This window comes from Macrotis lagotis, chromosome 1, assembly GCF_037893015.1.
Source record: "Macrotis lagotis isolate mMagLag1 chromosome 1, bilby.v1.9.chrom.fasta, whole genome shotgun sequence".
Lineage (NCBI taxonomy): Eukaryota > Metazoa > Chordata > Mammalia > Peramelemorphia > Peramelidae > Macrotis > Macrotis lagotis.
In genome coordinates this window covers 151,252,859-151,270,045 of record NC_133658.1, presented here as the reverse complement: position 1 = coordinate 151,270,045, position 17,187 = coordinate 151,252,859, and the positions used below count along the sequence as shown (strand labels likewise).

Genomic DNA, 17,187 nt, shown 5'->3' with positions numbered 1-17,187 from the left:
GATCTAATGAAATCATTACTGTAAGTGCTTTCCAAACATTAAAATGTTAGCTAAATAGTAATTATTATTAAAGTTAGGACCTCCTACAGCCTTTATTCTGAGTCTGAGAATGATATTCTCTGGGGTTCTCCTGCCTTCCCCTGGCCCAGTTTGTCAAGATGGAAATTCCAGTCTAGTTTAGCACCAGGGGGAGCTGTGGAGTCATAAAAACTGTGTTGTCACAAATAAAAAAAAGATTAAATGAGAAGGGTGGGTGGGGCAGAATTTAGAAGGCCAAGGATTAGAAGGGATGGCAAAAGGTCACCTGTGTCATCCTACTTCTTCCAAGTAGGCCTGCACAAACTCTATCTCAGTCTAATAAGAATCTTGCCTTTTTTTTTTAAGAGGTCTAAAGGGAGAAAATTCCACAGCTTCCTCTAGTAACCCTAGAAATAATTTCTTGGGAAATTCTTAACTCACTGGCTGGGTCTCCCTAGTCTCATCACCACCTGAGAAAGATTATCCCTTGGGGTCTTGGGTTTCTACCCCCTAGTTTCTTTATTGGGGAGTGGGAGTGGGGAAAGGAAGGGATGAGCTTGAAGGGCAGAAGAAGATGATTTTCTATTCTCAATACCAACCGGTGACTTCTTCCTGGGCTCTTGGGTAGCCAACATGATCAAGTGGGGCTGAAGTGAGAATTTCAGCACCCCATTTTTCCTCTGATCTGACCCAGTTGTTAGACTGACATGTTAAGTATGGGTGAAAAGTACACACAATACAGTTATTCTCTCACCTAAGAGAACTGAAAAGAACTCGGGAACTTCATGTTGCCCCAGCTTGTGCTGTAGCTTAGTGGACAAGCCCACGTGGTGGGCTGCCACAAGACTGCCTGCCACAAGGATTCTATATTCTATATTCTTCCCAGCTCCTGTCATGTAACCTTCTCAGCCTCTGAGGAGACCACAGGGGACCAGAGACCATCCCCTGAGGTAGGGGGCCCTCAGGAAGCAAAGCTGAGGCCTCTAAAGGCAACTGGCCATAAAAATGCTAGACCATTGCATCTGGAATATATTAGAACCAGATGTGGTAGGGAAAAGGAGGTGGGGGTGGAGAGAGGTGGTGATGAAGCAAGAGAAGCAGCAACCAGTAGGGGGGGATGGGGCAAGAGGTCCCTAACATTTATTTAGGAGAATAATCGCTTGGATTCAAGTGACCCCTTTTCTCTCAACCCTACTTCACCTAGGCTCTAGAATTTTTCCACCTGACTTAAATCCTATGATATGCCACCATGGTAGAGTAGGCAGTCACTATATCATATGATTTAAAGGGGTGCTGTGCCCCCACCTATATCATCTACCCTAACTTTGATTTCTTATGTTCAGCCATTAATAATTCATTGCTTTGGGTTAAACATTGCCTAAAATTGTATTTTTAAGGTCCACATACTCCTGGATGGGATAATGACTTTGTGGGGACTAGTTTATCTTCTAAGATTGGCGTGGGGTCCAGTGTTCAATAGTGACTCAGATATCTGGAATAGCAGGAGGTAATAAAAGATAAAAGGACAAAAAAAAAGAGAGAAATCAACTGTTGGACAGAGTCCATTTCACTAGCCTGAGAACCATTCAACTACTACATGCCTCCCACCATCACTCCCCAAGAAGGGCCCCTTCATAACCCTGGGAGGGAATTTGGTACTGTCTAGATACATAAGGATGTACCTTACAATGGCTATGCTTCTCTATTACCCTTTTCCCATTACCCTGTTAAGAGGGATCAGGGAGCTTTCAACTTCTGGTTTTTTGTCCTTATCTAAAAGTTGATTCTTTTTGCCATGTAATTGGGGTTAAGTGACTTGTCCACCAGGGTCACCCAGCTGGTATCAAGTATCTGAGGCTGGATTTGAACTAGAGGCTGAACTTGATCTACTGAGCCACCTCGCTACTCCTCTTTTTGCTCTTATCCAAAGCATTGTGGCCACTGCTGCTTTCAGGGCATATCCCTGCCTCAGGCAGGAAAGCTTACAAGGGATTGCCTAAGCAGCTTTCATTTCAGGGATGCTGGACAGTCAAAATTGTACCTCCAAAGCAGACACAGAAGTTGAGGAATACAATACAGGTTGGAAATGACTTCAGAGAGGACATCTCTGGCTCTCTGCTATCCATGCCTGGGGGCACCCAGATTAAGGAATTCCTCTTTTATGTAAGCTTCCTTCTAGTGAATGGTTTGCTTCTAGACAGAACTTTCCTCTCTCAGCTTCTCACAAGGTTGTCTTCCCATGGTCAAGGACCATCCTTAACCACCTGTGATTTTAAACATCCCATTGTCACTTCTCTAGACCTTATATGACCCAGTCTGATCTCAGGATAATTCTGGAATTGCCTTCTCCTTAGAATTGTGTTAGAGATAGTAACAACATCCATTTCACCTTTTATAGGTGGGGAAATTAAGGCCCAGAGTAATTATGTGACCCATCTAAGGTCACACAGCTATTAAATGACTAATCAAGCAGATAATGAGGATATTTGGATGTGGAGATGGTAAGATTAGGGACAAGGTCTGAGGAAAATAAATTTGTCATCTGACCACCTGCCCTACATATTCAGGGGTTCAAAACACTATGCAAACAAAAACAAAAACAAAACCAAAAACAAGAACAAACAAAAAACAAAAAACAAAACACTATGCTTAGCCCCAGGGTAAAAGAGGTGGGCGTAGAATGTAGGAACATGAAGCTCTTATGGTGGCATTTGGGGATTGAATGAACTGTAGGGACAATGCCTAGGCTTTACTGGTGCCTACAAGAGCAGAGGACAGACCCAAGAAAAAAAGAGGAATGGTGCTACTTTGGAACTGGGTGAGATGGGGGGAGGGCAGGAATTGAGGATAGAGGCATAGTCCTGGAGAACTTTCAATTTATTAAATTCTGAAATACGTCTCCAGAGACAGCAACCAACTCCTGAACAGCTCCCACCATCCATAGCTAACGGTTTCTTCCTCTTCCTCTTCCTCCTCCTCTTCCTCTTCCTCTACTATCCACTCCTCTTCGGATGGCTTCTTTTCTTCTTGCTCCTCTTGGAAGACCTCTTCACTGTCTTCCATTTCCTTGTTGAAGTCAATTGCTGTCAGCTGGGTTGTCTTGTCTTGGGTCCCAGGTGACAGATTATTGTTTTCATTCTGCTCCTGGGTAAACTCCAAGCTCTCTATATGTAATGGTAGTGGCGAATCCTCTTTGATCACAATGGAAGGAACCTGTACAGCTGAGTGTACTTTCCTGGTCTTGGACTTGTTTTGCCTCTGGGTGTGGATATTGTGGAGGGGCACACTATTACTCTCGATTTTCTTAGTCATGTTCCTGCACCACCGCTTCCAAACCACTGGATTGCTAGTATGTTTTCTGACGTACCTCCTTCTGGAGCGAGATGACTTGCGACTGGGCAGCATATTAGAAATTGACCATTTCTTTAATTTGGGTTTGGTACTCTGGGAATTGAGGACCTTGTCAGGTTTGGCCTCACCTGCAGAGGCAGAGACTTTGTCTTTGCACATAATGGCATTATTAGATTTTTTCCTGACCTGACCATGTTTGGAGAGCTTGATCCTGGGTTGACTTCGTCTATAACTCTTCAAACTGGCCCTGCTCCTGGTAATGATCTGATGGTATCTTTGGGAAGAGCGCATCTTGCTAGGTACTGTATAGCTTGACTTTAGGGATGTGACTTGCACAATGTCTGTTTGGTCCTTTGAGGTCTTGGTCTTGGAAGCTTTGGATGGGCAAGAAGGGTGTTGGTGACCATAAACTACAAATTCTGCCATGGAATAAGTGACCCCAATCCGTCTGGCAAACTGTCTAGCTGAAAGTCCCAGTTTGCTCCATTTGCTGGGGAGCCCTTCCATTCTGCTCCTGGCCCCCCAGCCTGCCCCATGGCGACCTTCATCCTAGCCTTGGGGAGGGAAGGAAGAGGGGTGGAGGTTGCCATGGCATCACTGGCTTCCGTGAGGTCACAAGCACTCCCATGACTGTAATAAGTGGACTTGTTGGGTAATGCCTCCAATGAATTCCAAGCTCAACCAACAGATAGAGGTTTTTCCCACAAGAGGACAGAGCTTCCAGTTAAGAACCTCTCAAGTTCTTATTGAGAGGAAAGGGATCTTTGGAGGGTTGGGTGGTGGTGAAGAGAATAGTGCATCCTTTACAGCAGGCTGAGCTGTGTGACATCCCAAGTTACTAGGCCCTACAATAGGGTTTTCACCTTTGCTTCTTCCCCCACCTTCCCCTTGGGAAAGTACAAAGTCATACTGGAGCACTACCTAGGACTATACCCACCCTGCCAAACCTCAGTCCCTTCTTCTGAAATAGGAAAAAATAGGAGAATAAAAAGTTTGATGAACTAGCAGCTTAGGCTATCAACTAGGAGCTGGAGAGTTAGAGATTAGCTAACCCAACTCTTCTCCAGAGTGGGTGGCCTGGGATCATGGTAGCTGTCCAGCTGAAATGTGCCAAAAATAGTGTAAAGTGTGAGAACCCCAGAATTCCTACCCTTTGGATTAGATTTTAAGGTAATTGGGGGAGAGAGAAAGAGAGATATTTGAAGGCACCTAGGTTGTGTGTGACTTTCTGATCTCTACTCTTATGAATGTAGGGAATGAGGTCAATGTCCGAGGTAATACTGCCCAAAATATATACACATATTTAGACTCCCAGGAGTTTGAGGAAAGGGTCCTGGAGTTGGAATGTTTGTACAGCAGCTAAAGGCTGTCTGACTTTGTCTCAGGAGGAGACAAGGCCCAGCAGTGCCTCTAGAGACTCAAGAGACAGGGGGGTTGGGAAAACATTGGAAAAAAGAGGTTGCTGGGTTTTTTTTTGGGGGGGGGAGTTGTGTAACAACTCTAAAGTTAGTCTTTCCAGCTCAATCCAGGCTGCTTCTTGCCTGGATTTGGTTTGATTCTCAAGATTAGAAAGCTAACCCACATTCCTCTCCCTCCCCCCACCCCTCTCTCTCTCTCTCTTTCTCTCCCTCTCTCTCTCTCTCTCTCTCTCTCTCTCATACACACATACACACACACACACACACACACACACACCACATTCAGGGATGGAAAAATCCAGATTGACAAAGAAACTTACTTCCCCCATCCTTTACAACACCCCCTCAACTCTCAGTACATAATCTCCCTAGGGGCTCATTCTTATTGCCAGTGGTTCAACAAGGTGGGGGAAGGGGGTGCCAGTGGATGAAGGCTTTGTATGCTCTGGTGGGCATGTATTTTTACATGCCAGTGTATATTGCATGTGCTAGTTATGTCTAAGTTGTGATATTGGGTGTGTAGTCGTCTGCCACCATGTTTGAAATAACAGCCCCAGGGGACCCAAGAGCACTGGCCAGAGAAACCAGGTGTCCAGACTCCCTCCCTTCCAGCATCAGACACACAGCAAGCCCACACATCTGGAATCAGTAAAGCCCCCCAGGCACGCGTGTGCCGTGGAGGCACATCTGGCAAGGTTAGTGAGTACATTGGTTGTAACACTTTCAGTTTATTGGCTGGGGTATCCCCAGATGGCTGACCTCACTGCCCCAGGGAAAAAAAGAGGCCCCTCCACTGCCCCGTCTCCCCACTTCCCCATCCCCACCTCCATTACCTCCCTCAGCACTGCCCACTGGACAGGCTCGCTCTGAAACCAGAGCTTAAGAATAACAGCAAGATGAAGTGGGGGAAGGGCAGAGGAGGAGGGCTGGGTTTGCTGGTGCGTTACAAATGAGGAGTTTGACACTGACTATACAGAGTATAATTTGGAGTGAGAGGCACAAGAAAGAGGGGGGAGTCTTCCTCTCCAAGCGAGCCCCTCCCAGATCACAGTGGAGGGGAGGTTGTGGGGAAGGGGTGCTGCTTGGAGAACGCAGATGTCTTCCAAAGTCTCCGTGAAACCTTCATCTCCTGGGCCACCTCTACTCTCCGTCACAGGGCAGGTACAAGAGAGGAGAGAAGAGCAGCAGGGGAAGTCATTTAGAGAGAAGCTTGGTTTCCCTACCCCCAGACTCTCAACTGGGTATCCAAGCTGGAGGCTGTGGCTCAAGAGAGGAAAGGGAATGGCCTCCCTCTGTCCCCTTCTTCCAACCCCAAGGGGAGGGGGAGGAAGGCTTCCTCTTCCCTCTGGAGATGAAGGGACAGGTCACTTCCCGCTCATTTCCTGCTGTGAAGGGTGTCCTGGAACTTGGTGCTGGTATAGCGAAGATGGAATCCTTTTTTGTTGATGGTGTCATCAGAGTGGAATCTCACCAGGACCGAATCTCCAGCTGAGTACACCTCCTCTGGGGGCTATTGGGAAACAGGGGTCAGGGGTGAGGACTGGAGACAGATCTTTTCCCCAGGACTCCTCTAAAGGGACACCTATGTCCCTTGAGAGGCTTCACAAGGGAGTCCTTCCTTGAGAGAGTCCTTCCTTGAGAGAGTGGAATCACAGGATCATGGATTTAGAGTTGTAGTGGACATTTAAGGTTACTGAGTTCTACCCTCCCATTTTATGGGTTAGAAAAGTGAGTCTTTAAAATGCCTTGTTTCAGGGTCACTCGGTAACTAAGGGTCTGGGGCAGGATTCAAACCCAGGTCTTCCTGCTTCCTAGTCCAGTTCCCTTATTTTATGGATAAGGAAAAATGAGACTCAGAGAGAAGTCAAACGACTTGCCCCATATTACACAGCTAGCCACTGAAAGAATGGCTCTCCACAACAAATCCAGTGCCCTTTTCCAATTTACTACTGCCTTGCTTGAATCCCTAACTCACTCCAGACCTACTAGGAGGGCAAAAGACAGAAATTATCATGGCACAACCAAAAAACACTGCATTCTTAGTCTATAAAGAAGCCCAAGTTGTTATAGTTCTGTATCTTGCTGTGTTACTCTGAACAATATTATTCTCCTCTCACCCTTGTTTTCATCACCTGTAGACTGAGGGAATGAGATTTATCTTAAGCTTTCTATGTGCATTTTTTCCTAGACTGAGATGTGTCACACACATACACAACACAAAAACAATAAAACCATTTTCACCAAATTCCTTTGACCCTTTAGTGCAGAAGAAACTTGGGCAACAAGAACAAGGTCAAGACAGATTGACTCAGGAGGATGACCCTGGGGTCTCAAGTCAGGGTTTGGCTCAGCCAATAACTAGTTCTGTAAGCTTGAGCAAGTCATCCTTCCTTTTGTTTTCCTCATTGGTAAACTTCTCTGGATTGCTTGTAAAAAACCAATGAAACCATTGATTCAAAATATGTCTTATTCTACAAAAAAGGCATTCTTTTTTAAACTTAAGATTTCAACAGTAAAGTGAATTACTAAAAAAGAAACTTCCCATGACCACGACTAACACCATCACCATCATCAACATTTTTTTTTTGTCTTCGGAGAGTTGCCTGCTGCTAAGTGGCTGGCCAGGGTCATATCTGGCATAGCTATCAGAGATAGGCATGGAGCCCAGGTCTTACATTCTCTGAGGTCAGGCAGGTCTCTGCTTCTAACCTTAACTATGTGGCTAGTTGGCTGTTTTTAAATTTTTTATTTTTTATTCAATTGTGTCTTAGAAAAGACCAAACAGGACAATGTTCTCTCCAGGATTATCTTTAGGAAAACAGGATGGAAGTAAAGTTGCCCCCACCTCTAACTAAGGCTTTTACCATTATACCACCTGGTGAATCAGCTGATCATTCTTAAAGAGGAAGGGACAATTTCTGCTCTAGGTCCTCTTCTTTTTTCTTTTCTCCTTTGGTGATCCCATCAGCTCCAATGGCTTCAGTTTATCATAACTATGCAAATTTTTCTCAGATCTATATTTCCAGTCATGGAATCTCTTCTGAAGTTCAATCCCACAACTCCAAAATGTCCTATTGGACATTTGAACTGAATGGCCCACAGACAACTTAGAATCAACACATCCAAAGCAGAACTTAACTTTCCCTACTAAGACCTCCCCCGCCCCCCTGCTTTGGAACATCCCTAAACATTCCTTTTATTATTAGTTGTTGTTTTCCTTTTGGGGGTAAAGCAAGAATGTTCATTATTACCATTTCCCTACTACTTCTGAGGGCACCATCACCCTCTCAGGTTCACAGTATAGGGGTGCTCTTTTGAACCCTCATCTTGTTCACCCCATATATACAATCTACTGCTAAAAAATTGTTTTTCCTTCCTGCATGACATCTCTTGATATATTTCCCTTCTCTCTTCTCAATCAACCACTTTGATTTCCCGGCCTGCCCCTCTCAGCTAGACCACCTGGTCTGGCATCTCCTGGCTACAGAGCTCTGTGGAAGATGTTAAAATGAGAGGGCAATGAAGGTTATAGTTGTCTCCTAACTAACCAAACAACCAGCTAACAGGATCCTCAGGATTCACTCCCCCCCCCCCCCCCAAGCCTTGCATACTCAGTGCATGCCACTCCTCAAGAGAACAGCCTAGACAAGGACAGTCTGGGATTAAAGTAGAATATTTGGTATTCTGTGGGGTCAGGCTAGCTCAGGCTCTCATTATTTCCCACCTGGACCATGATCTCCAGTTGATCTTCCTACTTCAAATTTCTCGCTAATCATACTCTACAAAGTGCTAAATCAATTTTCCTAAAGGTAGGTGTGACCATTTCTGACCTTCACTCAAACTCCAGTGGCTCTTATCTCTAGGATCAAATAGAAAGGTTCTTTACAACCTGCCCATTTCCTACTTTTCAAGTCCTCTTCTACTTTACTTTCTTCCATGCTCTCTAGAATGGTCCAGGGATGTTTGCTGATTTGCCTATTCCTTGCACATGATATTCCATCTTCTGTCTCCATGGTTTTGCACTAGCTATCTCCCATGCCTGGAACATTCTTCTTACCTCTGTCTCTTCACGTCCCTTGCTTCTTTCTAGTCCTAGCTCAGACACCATCTTCTCAGTTCTCACAGGGTCACTTCTCTGAAGTTACCATCCTTCTACTCTGAATCTTATATGTACATATTTGTTTGCATACTGAATACTAATTAATATGTAAACTCCTTGTGGGCAAGCACTGCTTTAGCATTTTTTTTTTGCCTTTCCTTGTTTTCCCAGAACTTAGTACATAGTTGCTGCTTAACAAGTGCTTATTAATTGATTAATGATTGATTGTCTTCACCTCCCAAACTTAACTTGGGATGATATCCACAAAACAACATTGATGTTGGCCAGGCTGCTGCTCACTGGACATCTGGCTTGCCTCTTCCTCCCAGTGAGGGACCTCTGACCCCACAGAATACCAAATATTCTACTTTAATCTGTCCTTGTCTAGGCTGTTCTCTTGAGGAGTGGCATGCACTGAGTATGCAAGGCTTGGGGGGGGGGGGGAGTGAATCCTGAGGATCCTGTTAGCTGGTTGTTTGGTTAGTTAGGAGACAACTATAACCTTCATTGCCCTCTCATTTTAACATCTTCCACAAAGCTCTGTAGCCAGGAGATGCCAGACCAGGTGGTCTAGCTGAGAGGGGCAGGCCGGGAAAGAATGGGGGGTGTGGTCTTTGGACCTCCCTCCAACTCTAGCCACTCACAGCTGCTTCTCCCTGGTTCCCCTTTCCCCAACCCCTCACCATTTACACAAAGGCTGAATAAAGCTTTGCTGTCATAAAGGCCCTACCAAAGCCAGTTGTCTAGCAGCTGCTGCAGAGACATTGATATTTAACTCTTCCTGAGGCATTCAGGCTGCTTCCCCCTCCCCTCCACAGGTGACCCTGAACAGCAAGAGAGCAGGGAGGTGATGGGAGGGTCAGAGTGAGTGAGAGTGTATGAGTGTGTATATGGAAGGGGGTGGGAGCTTAGGAGAAAAGTGGTAAATAATTTCACTGGAGGAGAGAAGGATAAAGGTTTATGTAGAAAAGAAATTTTCTAAAGGAGAGAAGAGGAAACATGAAACCGATGTTGGGCTGTTAGGCTTTGATCTTATCTCAGACATATATTTTAGTGGGTTGGGGGGGCTCTTAAGTGCTGTGAAGGTAGCTTGGACTGATGGATGAACTTCACAGAAGGTGAGGAGTTTTTTATATATATCAGCAAGAGGGACACAGAATAAAGGGTGAGTTCTTACTAGATTCCACACCCTCCCCACATGATGAACTGGCCTAGGCTTCTTGCTCCTGGCTCCAGATCTCTTTCTAATCCTGGTTCCAAACTGGAAGGTTCCCTGAGCCTACTTGGCAGCAGAGAAGTAGCCCTGACCCCTTAGGGCAAACAGAACTCCTCCTTCCCTAAAAGTTGGTGGTTTCAAATCTTCTCAGGGCAGGTCCAATACAAACAAGGACTTCAATCAGGAATCAATTAACCTCATGCTTTGGCTCCAATCAGCCTGTTTCTCTAGTAGCTTCAGTGACACATAAGTCAAGCCAACTATCTCAGCCTAACACTACATTCCCAGCAAACCTCAACCCAGACAGGCCTTCCCTGTCAGACTCATATACCCCATGTCAAGGGACCAGAGACAATCCTCAGGACAATTTACCTGAGAGGTAGGTGATGGGGAAGAACTCACCCCGGAGCCACAGTAACGGCCAAGCCTGGGGGCTGTGCTGTCATAACCATCAAAGAGTTCCATGTAGTCATAGCCACAGTCAGCCTCCTCTTCCACCTCGAAGGTCTGGAAGACCAGCTCCACACCATAGCCCTCCTCAGCCACGATGACCCACTCACAGTCTGAGCCCCCAGGGTAGTTGTTGTCCCCAAACTGAGCATGAGAGTAGAGGTCCTTGGTCTTCACTTCTGCCCTCACGTGGCCCCCACACTCTGTATTTAGGAAGAGGAAACAGCCGAGATGTGGTGGGGAAGGTGAACAGGACAGGAGTGAGGGAGCTGCTAATAGTACCTCTATTTCTTTCCTTTCTCTCTCTCCCTCCCTCCCTCTTTCTCTTCCTCCTCCTTCTCTCCCCCCCTCCTCCTCTCCCTCTCTCTTTTCCCTTTTCTTTCGCACCCTCCCTCTCTTCATCTCTCCCCTCCCCTCCCCTCCCCTCCCCTCTCCTCTCCTCTCCTCTCCTCTTTTCTCTCTCTCTCTCTCTCTCTCACACACACATACACACACACACACACACACACACACACACACACACACACACACACACACACCTTACTGCTTATTTCCCCTTGTGCATGCCTAGGAGGCCAGACACTGCTGATGTAGAGGGGCTGAAGGGGTGAGAGCAGGGGTAAGACAAAGTCACAGGGAGATGAGGGAGAAGGGTCAAAACAATAATGGAAAGAGGGGGAAAGCAATGTGTGTAATAGGATGTGCTCAAATCAGTCAACAAATATTAAGCATCCATTTTAGCTCTCTGCAAAAAATCCACTTTGACCAACCAATAAATACAGTAGCCCCACTCAGCAACGCTCCCAGTAGGCATCATTGCACAGTCAAGTCAGGTAGCTTCTGACTTGATGGCAGCACTACACTGCTGGCCTCCTCTGCAGAGGGGTCACCTCCAGTTTATCCTCCATGGAGCCTTACCTGTGCTTTCCCTCAAAGTCTCATGATCCTTCAAGACCTTGACCAATAATGCTTGACTTCCACCCCAATGATCCCTTCCCTTATCAGAAATCCTAGAGAAATTTAGATTCTAGTACTAATTTGGTACTTGGCACAGTTTTCTTCTTTGTGGATGGATATATATATATATTTTTATATATATATATATGCATATATATGTAAATTGTGACCTCTTGACTCTAATTAGATTTTGAGCCACTTCTTACATTTTTTGCATCTCTCATAATATCAAATATAGTGCCCAATAAATAGTAATTAAATGAAAGAATGAACAAATAAATGAATAAATGAATGGATGAGGATGCCTAGTCCAAGACCCATCCCCTCTAAACCAAGTCCCAGTCCCACCTGTGGAATGAGAAGCCTGGAAACCCTTTCTCTGGACAGAATTATCAGAGAAGAAGCGCAGGAACATGCGATTTCCAGTGGCCAGAACAGGCTCAGGCTTCTTGCTCCCGCAGAAGCGGCCCAGAACAGGGGCTTTGGCATCACGCCCATCATATACCTCCAGATGGTCATAGGTACATTCCGGTTGGGACTCAATGTCTAACTCTGAGAAGGTCTGGAGAGGGGGAAGATAGAAGGAAAGCATAAACTAGAAGGGTAGGAGGAGCATAGGGTAGTATTCTTCCAGCCCCCAAAATAAGAAGATCCTGCACAAGAATGCTCATAGACTGCACTAGTGGGGAGGTGGTGTGGCTAGAGGGGGAAGTAAGGAAGAATGGCAAAAACAATGAAAGCTTCAGGCCCTGGGGGAGAGGAGACAGAAAGTGAACATTCTCAGAACATGTCTGAGTCAGGTTCAACCATATTCTGAAGGCTGAGCAGTGTCACTCTTTGAAATGGCAAACCACTTCAGGATCTCTGCCAAGAAAACCCCAAATGGGGTCATGAAGAAGTGGATATGATTAAAATAACTGGACAATGATACCTGTCCCCCAAATACTGTGTTTCACAGGCTGTCTCCCATGTCTGGAATATATTCCTCATTATCTCTACCTCTTAAGACTCTTCCTCCTATGCTCACTTGATCAATGGCCCAGCCCTGTGACTTGTTCCAGAAGGTGGAGCAATGGGGGTCCTGGCCAAAGGAGGTCAGAGGAGGGAGAACACATGTACACGTGTGGCATCTTACCAGTTTGACACGGTGCCCAGCAGTGCTAGAGATAGACCAGGTACACTCCTTTTTGCTTGGGTATTTATCAGGCCAGTTGGGACTGGTGATGGTGCCACTGGTGGATGTTACCTTGTGATCACAACCAGCTGTGGGGAAGTGGGGGAAGGGATCAGCATGGACAGAAACTCCATTCTTTCTGAGCAGCCCCTGGGAAAGAACTACTTTCTCTGTTTGAAAACACAGTTTTGTGTCATCCACTTATTCGGGGGAAAGTCTAGCTAGTTGGTCCTACTTCCAGTTATGATCACTTCAGCTACAGGTTTAGCAAATAATTGTAAAAGGCATGTATTGCAAACTCAAGCCTACAAAAGGATGACAAATGTCATACCCAGTTGGATAGGTCTCCCCAAGAAACAAAAGACTCTGCTAGGGAAGGGGAAAAAAAGACAGGTGGATGGGGAATTCCAAATCCTGCTTCATTCACTCACTATCTGTGACCCCAAACAAATCACTTAATCTTTCTCGGACTCAATTTTTCATGTGTAAAATGGGGATTAATAATAGCCCTACCTTATAGAGTTGTAAAGATTAAATGAGGTTTTATATATATATATATATATATATATATGTATATATATATATGTAATTTATGTTTATTATCTTTTCCAATGACACAGAACAATTTGATGATATCACAAGTGAGAACAAAAATGAGACCAGGATCATCACCATTCCAGAATGAAATTGCAGACTTATAAGACTTGAACATTGTCATTGTAGTGTTGTTTTATGTAGATTTATTAGTTTACATAGGTTTACACATATTAGATTTTAGAATTCTCAAGATCAATTTTAGGATTCTTAAGGGCAGGGACTTTATTTTAATCTTTATTGATGATGAATGGATTTTCAATTAATCTTATCAACTGACAAAGTAAATGGGTATTTCCAAAGAGCAGTAGGGGACTAGAAAATGGCTGGTCGGGGTGGCTAGGTGGCGCAGTACATAAAGCACCGGCCTTGGAGTCAGGAGTACCTGGGTTCAAATCCGGTCACAGACACTTAATAATTACCTAGCTGTGTGGCCTTGGGCAAGCCACTTAACCCCATTTGCCTTGCAAAAAAAAAAAAGATTAAAAAAAAAAGAAAATGGCTGGTCTTCATAGGTAGCTTGTGGATGGTTTTTAACTAGTTTAGCAAATCTTTTCTTCCCACCTAATACAGCTAAATCAAAGGTAAAACTTTGGTTCAGACCATGATAGAATGCTAGTTCTAACTATAAAAATAGAATTAGTCACATCCAAAGGAATGAAACGTTCCTGTTTATTGGCACAACAGGAACAAGTATTTAAGTGCCTACTATGTACAAAACATCATGCTAATTGCTTTACAAATATTATTTTTTTTATTTTTATTTTTTGCAAGACAAATGGGGTTAAGTGGCTTGCCCAAGGCCACACAGCTAGGTCATTATTAAGTGTCGGAGAGCGGATTTGAACCCAGGTACTCCTGACTCCAAGGCCGGTGCTTTATCCACTATGCCACCTAGCCGCCCCTACAAATATTATTTTGATCCTCACAACAACCCTGAGAGGTAGGTCCTATGATGCTCTCTATTTTACAGATGGGGAAACTGAGGCAAGCAGAGGTTAAATGACTGGCCTAGGCTCACAGAGTTGGAATATATCTGAATCTGGATTTCCAGATTCCGGGCCTAGGACTCTGGATCCCATGGTGCCTCTAGTGGCCTGGGCCAGTACCAGTCCCAGCCTCCTCTCTCTTGCCCACCCCTCAGGTGCCAGGGCAAGGAGTGGCAGCTACCCCTGCCTGATTCTTGGGCCCACCCACTCCAGACCTTACCTTCCTTGCAGTCATGCTTGTTGTCATGGAGGACGAAGCCACTACGGCACTGGCACTCATAGCTGCCGAAGGTGTTGACGCAGTCCTGCTGGCAGCCCCCATTGTCCTTGGAACACTCGTCCTTGTCTGTGTGGGGGAGAGAGCAAACACAACACAAAGGCCTCTCTGTGGGCTGGGGGCCTGCATGGCAGGGCCGGGGCAGCGGGGAAGCAAAGGACTAGACTCCTGTGGATGGGAGGAGAGTCCGGCTGGCCTTTCCTCTCCCTGATGGCCAGGCAAGCTGCTGAGGTTATGGGATCCAGAGGTCAGAGCATTAAGCAGCAACCAGATGTGGGAGGCCTAGCTGGGAAGCCCAGGAATAATCCATGATGTGAGAGAGAAGGTAGGAGGCAGAAAGTGGGATGGGAGGAGTAGGGAAATGCAAATGGCCGATGTGGGGACCCCCTACCATTACCTGCTTACTGGACAGACGGACAAGTGGAAAAACAGACACATGGACAAGCAGACTGCAAGAGAAAGGAGCAGGACGCAGGGGTCCCTCTTTTACTTCACAACAGGAAATGTCACAGACATCATCAATATGGGAGGGGATGGGGTGGGGAAGCACCCAGGGGGAAGGGGAGAAGAGGAGAGCACCAGTTCTGTCCGGCCGGGGCAGGGGGACAAGGAGATGTAGGCCGGAATGGATGGAACAAAGGAGTTGAGGTGTGGGTTGGTGGGGCTTGTGGCCCCCCTTTAGTCCGAGGTGAAGTTCCTGAGTAACAAACAGGCTGGAGAGGCCACATTGACCTCACTGAGGGGTCCGGTTTCTTTTCTGCATTCGGTTTTTGAACGGCTGGGGGCGTCCCCGGGGTGGCTGCAGTGATGGCCTTTTTTCTGAAATGAGAGAGAGAAGGAGAAAAGGGACCAAGGGGAAAGGGAGGGAGAGGTAGGGAGTTAGGAAAGAAGAGCAGGTGAAAACCATATCCAGGATCTTAGAAGCACATTAAATAGGTGTGAGGGGAGGTCATAAGGAGGGGATGGGGAGGGTCAGGGACATGCAGGACAGCCATATCCAGGAGCAGCCAGGTCACAGGAAGGAAGCAAGGGTGCAGCAACCGTGGCCTAGGAGGGGAGCTCCTAAAAGGGAGGGCAGAGTAACCTGTCCCACCCTCCCTGCCCTGGAGAAGCTGTCGGGAGGGACTGCTACACCGGAGATCCAGGAAGTCTAGGACAGGAGACAAATGAGATTGAGATATTGACTTTGAGAAGAAGGGAAAGAAGAAAGGGAGGAGAGAACTAGAGAGACCTGGGAAAAGCTAGTTTGTTGTTTTAGTCCACTTGCTGGGTCTCTAGAGCATCCTGGATATCAGATCCATGCTCACCAGGATGTATAGATCCTTTCAGACACACCCACAACTTCACTGACGCACTATGACTGACACATAGTCATGGTGATACACAAATAGACATGGATTCACATTCAGAGAGGAGCATAGATAGAAACAAACACATCCAGATAGAAGCAGGCACACATATGCTCTCTCTTTCTCACTGTCCTCTCTTTTCCTCCTCCTCCTCTCCCTCCTCCTCCTTTCTCTCTCATGTCCTCCTTTCTCTTCCCCTCCTCCTCTTCTTCCTCTCTTCTTCCTATTTCTTTCCTTCCTCCTCTTTTCTCTCTCCTTTTGTTCTCCCTCCCCTCTTCTCTCCCTCTCCTTCTTTTTCCTATTTCTCTTCCTCTTCTCTTTCTTCTCTATTTCTCTCCCTCCTCATCCCCTCCCTCTTTCTCTCTCCTGCCCTCCTTTCCTCTCTTCTTCCTATTTCTTTCCTTTCTCTCCTTTCCTTCTCTCTCCCTCTTCCTCCTCCTTTATCTCTCCACCTCCTGATTCTCTACTTTCTTATCTCCTCTTTCTCTGCTCTTCTCTCCTCTCTCCCCTCCTTCTTTCTCTGTATCTTCCTCCTGTCCTCCTTTCTCTCTCTCTCCTCTTCTTCCTCTTTCTTCCTGTTTCTCTCCCTTCTTCTCCCCTCCCTCTCTCCTTTCTTTCCCTCTCCCCCTCCTTCTTTCTTCTTTCTCTCTCTCTCTCTCTCTCTCTCTCTCTCTCTCTCTCTCTCTCTCTCTCTCTCTCTCTCTCTCTCTCCCCCCACCCCAATCTCCATAAAACAGAGGAAGAACCAAGATGTGTCAAACTGCCTCTTAGTAACCAGGTTGCCAAGTGAGGATCCAATTGGCTAGAAAGAGTCAGCAGGCTCTCATGCTCTCATGCCATGAATTTAGACACCCTAGAGTATCAATCTTCTCTTAAAATCCAAGGGTGTCTGATGGTTGGAACAGACTGGAGAGGAAGTTATCAGCTCTGCCCTCCAAAAAGCACTGGCCTTCAGGGACAAGAGAATGCAAAGAGGATGTCCATCAGAGTTAACAGGACAGAGAACCCTCCATCACCATCACCACCACCCACCACTAAGGGGGATCTTTTCTATGACCATTCAGCTCTGACTGTGTGCTCAACTTCCATCTCCTTGGGACTCTTGCTCAGGATAAGTAGTAATGGGAGAACTTCTGGGAAGACTACCTGTCATCTCACAGAAGGAACTTCAGAAGACAAATGTAGTATCTAGAGGAAGCCATCCCTAAAACTGCCATAGAAAGACATTGACAGAAACTTCTAGGCTAATTTTCTAGATCTTGTGACAAGGTGAAGGCATCTAGGCTCAAAGAGAA

The 17,187-nt window shown here is 46.0% G+C and overlaps 1 protein-coding gene across 3 annotated transcripts in view; it reads right to left on the bottom strand.

The window, feature by feature from the left end:
• Nucleotides 1-5,082: 5,082 nt before the first annotated feature.
• Nucleotides 5,083-17,187, bottom strand: part of BMP1 (bone morphogenetic protein 1) — a 59,553-nt gene continuing 47,448 nt past the window's right edge. The window contains exons 16-20 of one of the 3 annotated variants that reach the window (XM_074209127.1): nt 14,487-14,612; nt 12,645-12,772; nt 11,858-12,071; nt 10,475-10,755; nt 5,083-6,297 (exon numbers count right to left, since the gene is read on the bottom strand). In XM_074209127.1, the coding sequence (XP_074065228.1) occupies nt 6,163-6,297; nt 10,475-10,755; nt 11,858-12,071; nt 12,645-12,772; nt 14,487-14,612 (884 nt within the window). In that variant the 3' untranslated portion in view covers nt 5,083-6,162. Of the gene's footprint in view, nt 6,298-10,474; nt 10,756-11,857; nt 12,072-12,644; nt 12,773-14,486; nt 14,613-14,993; nt 15,363-17,187 lie in introns of those variants that run through there. The other 2 variants (XM_074209128.1, XM_074209129.1) reach the window with 2 other exon arrangements.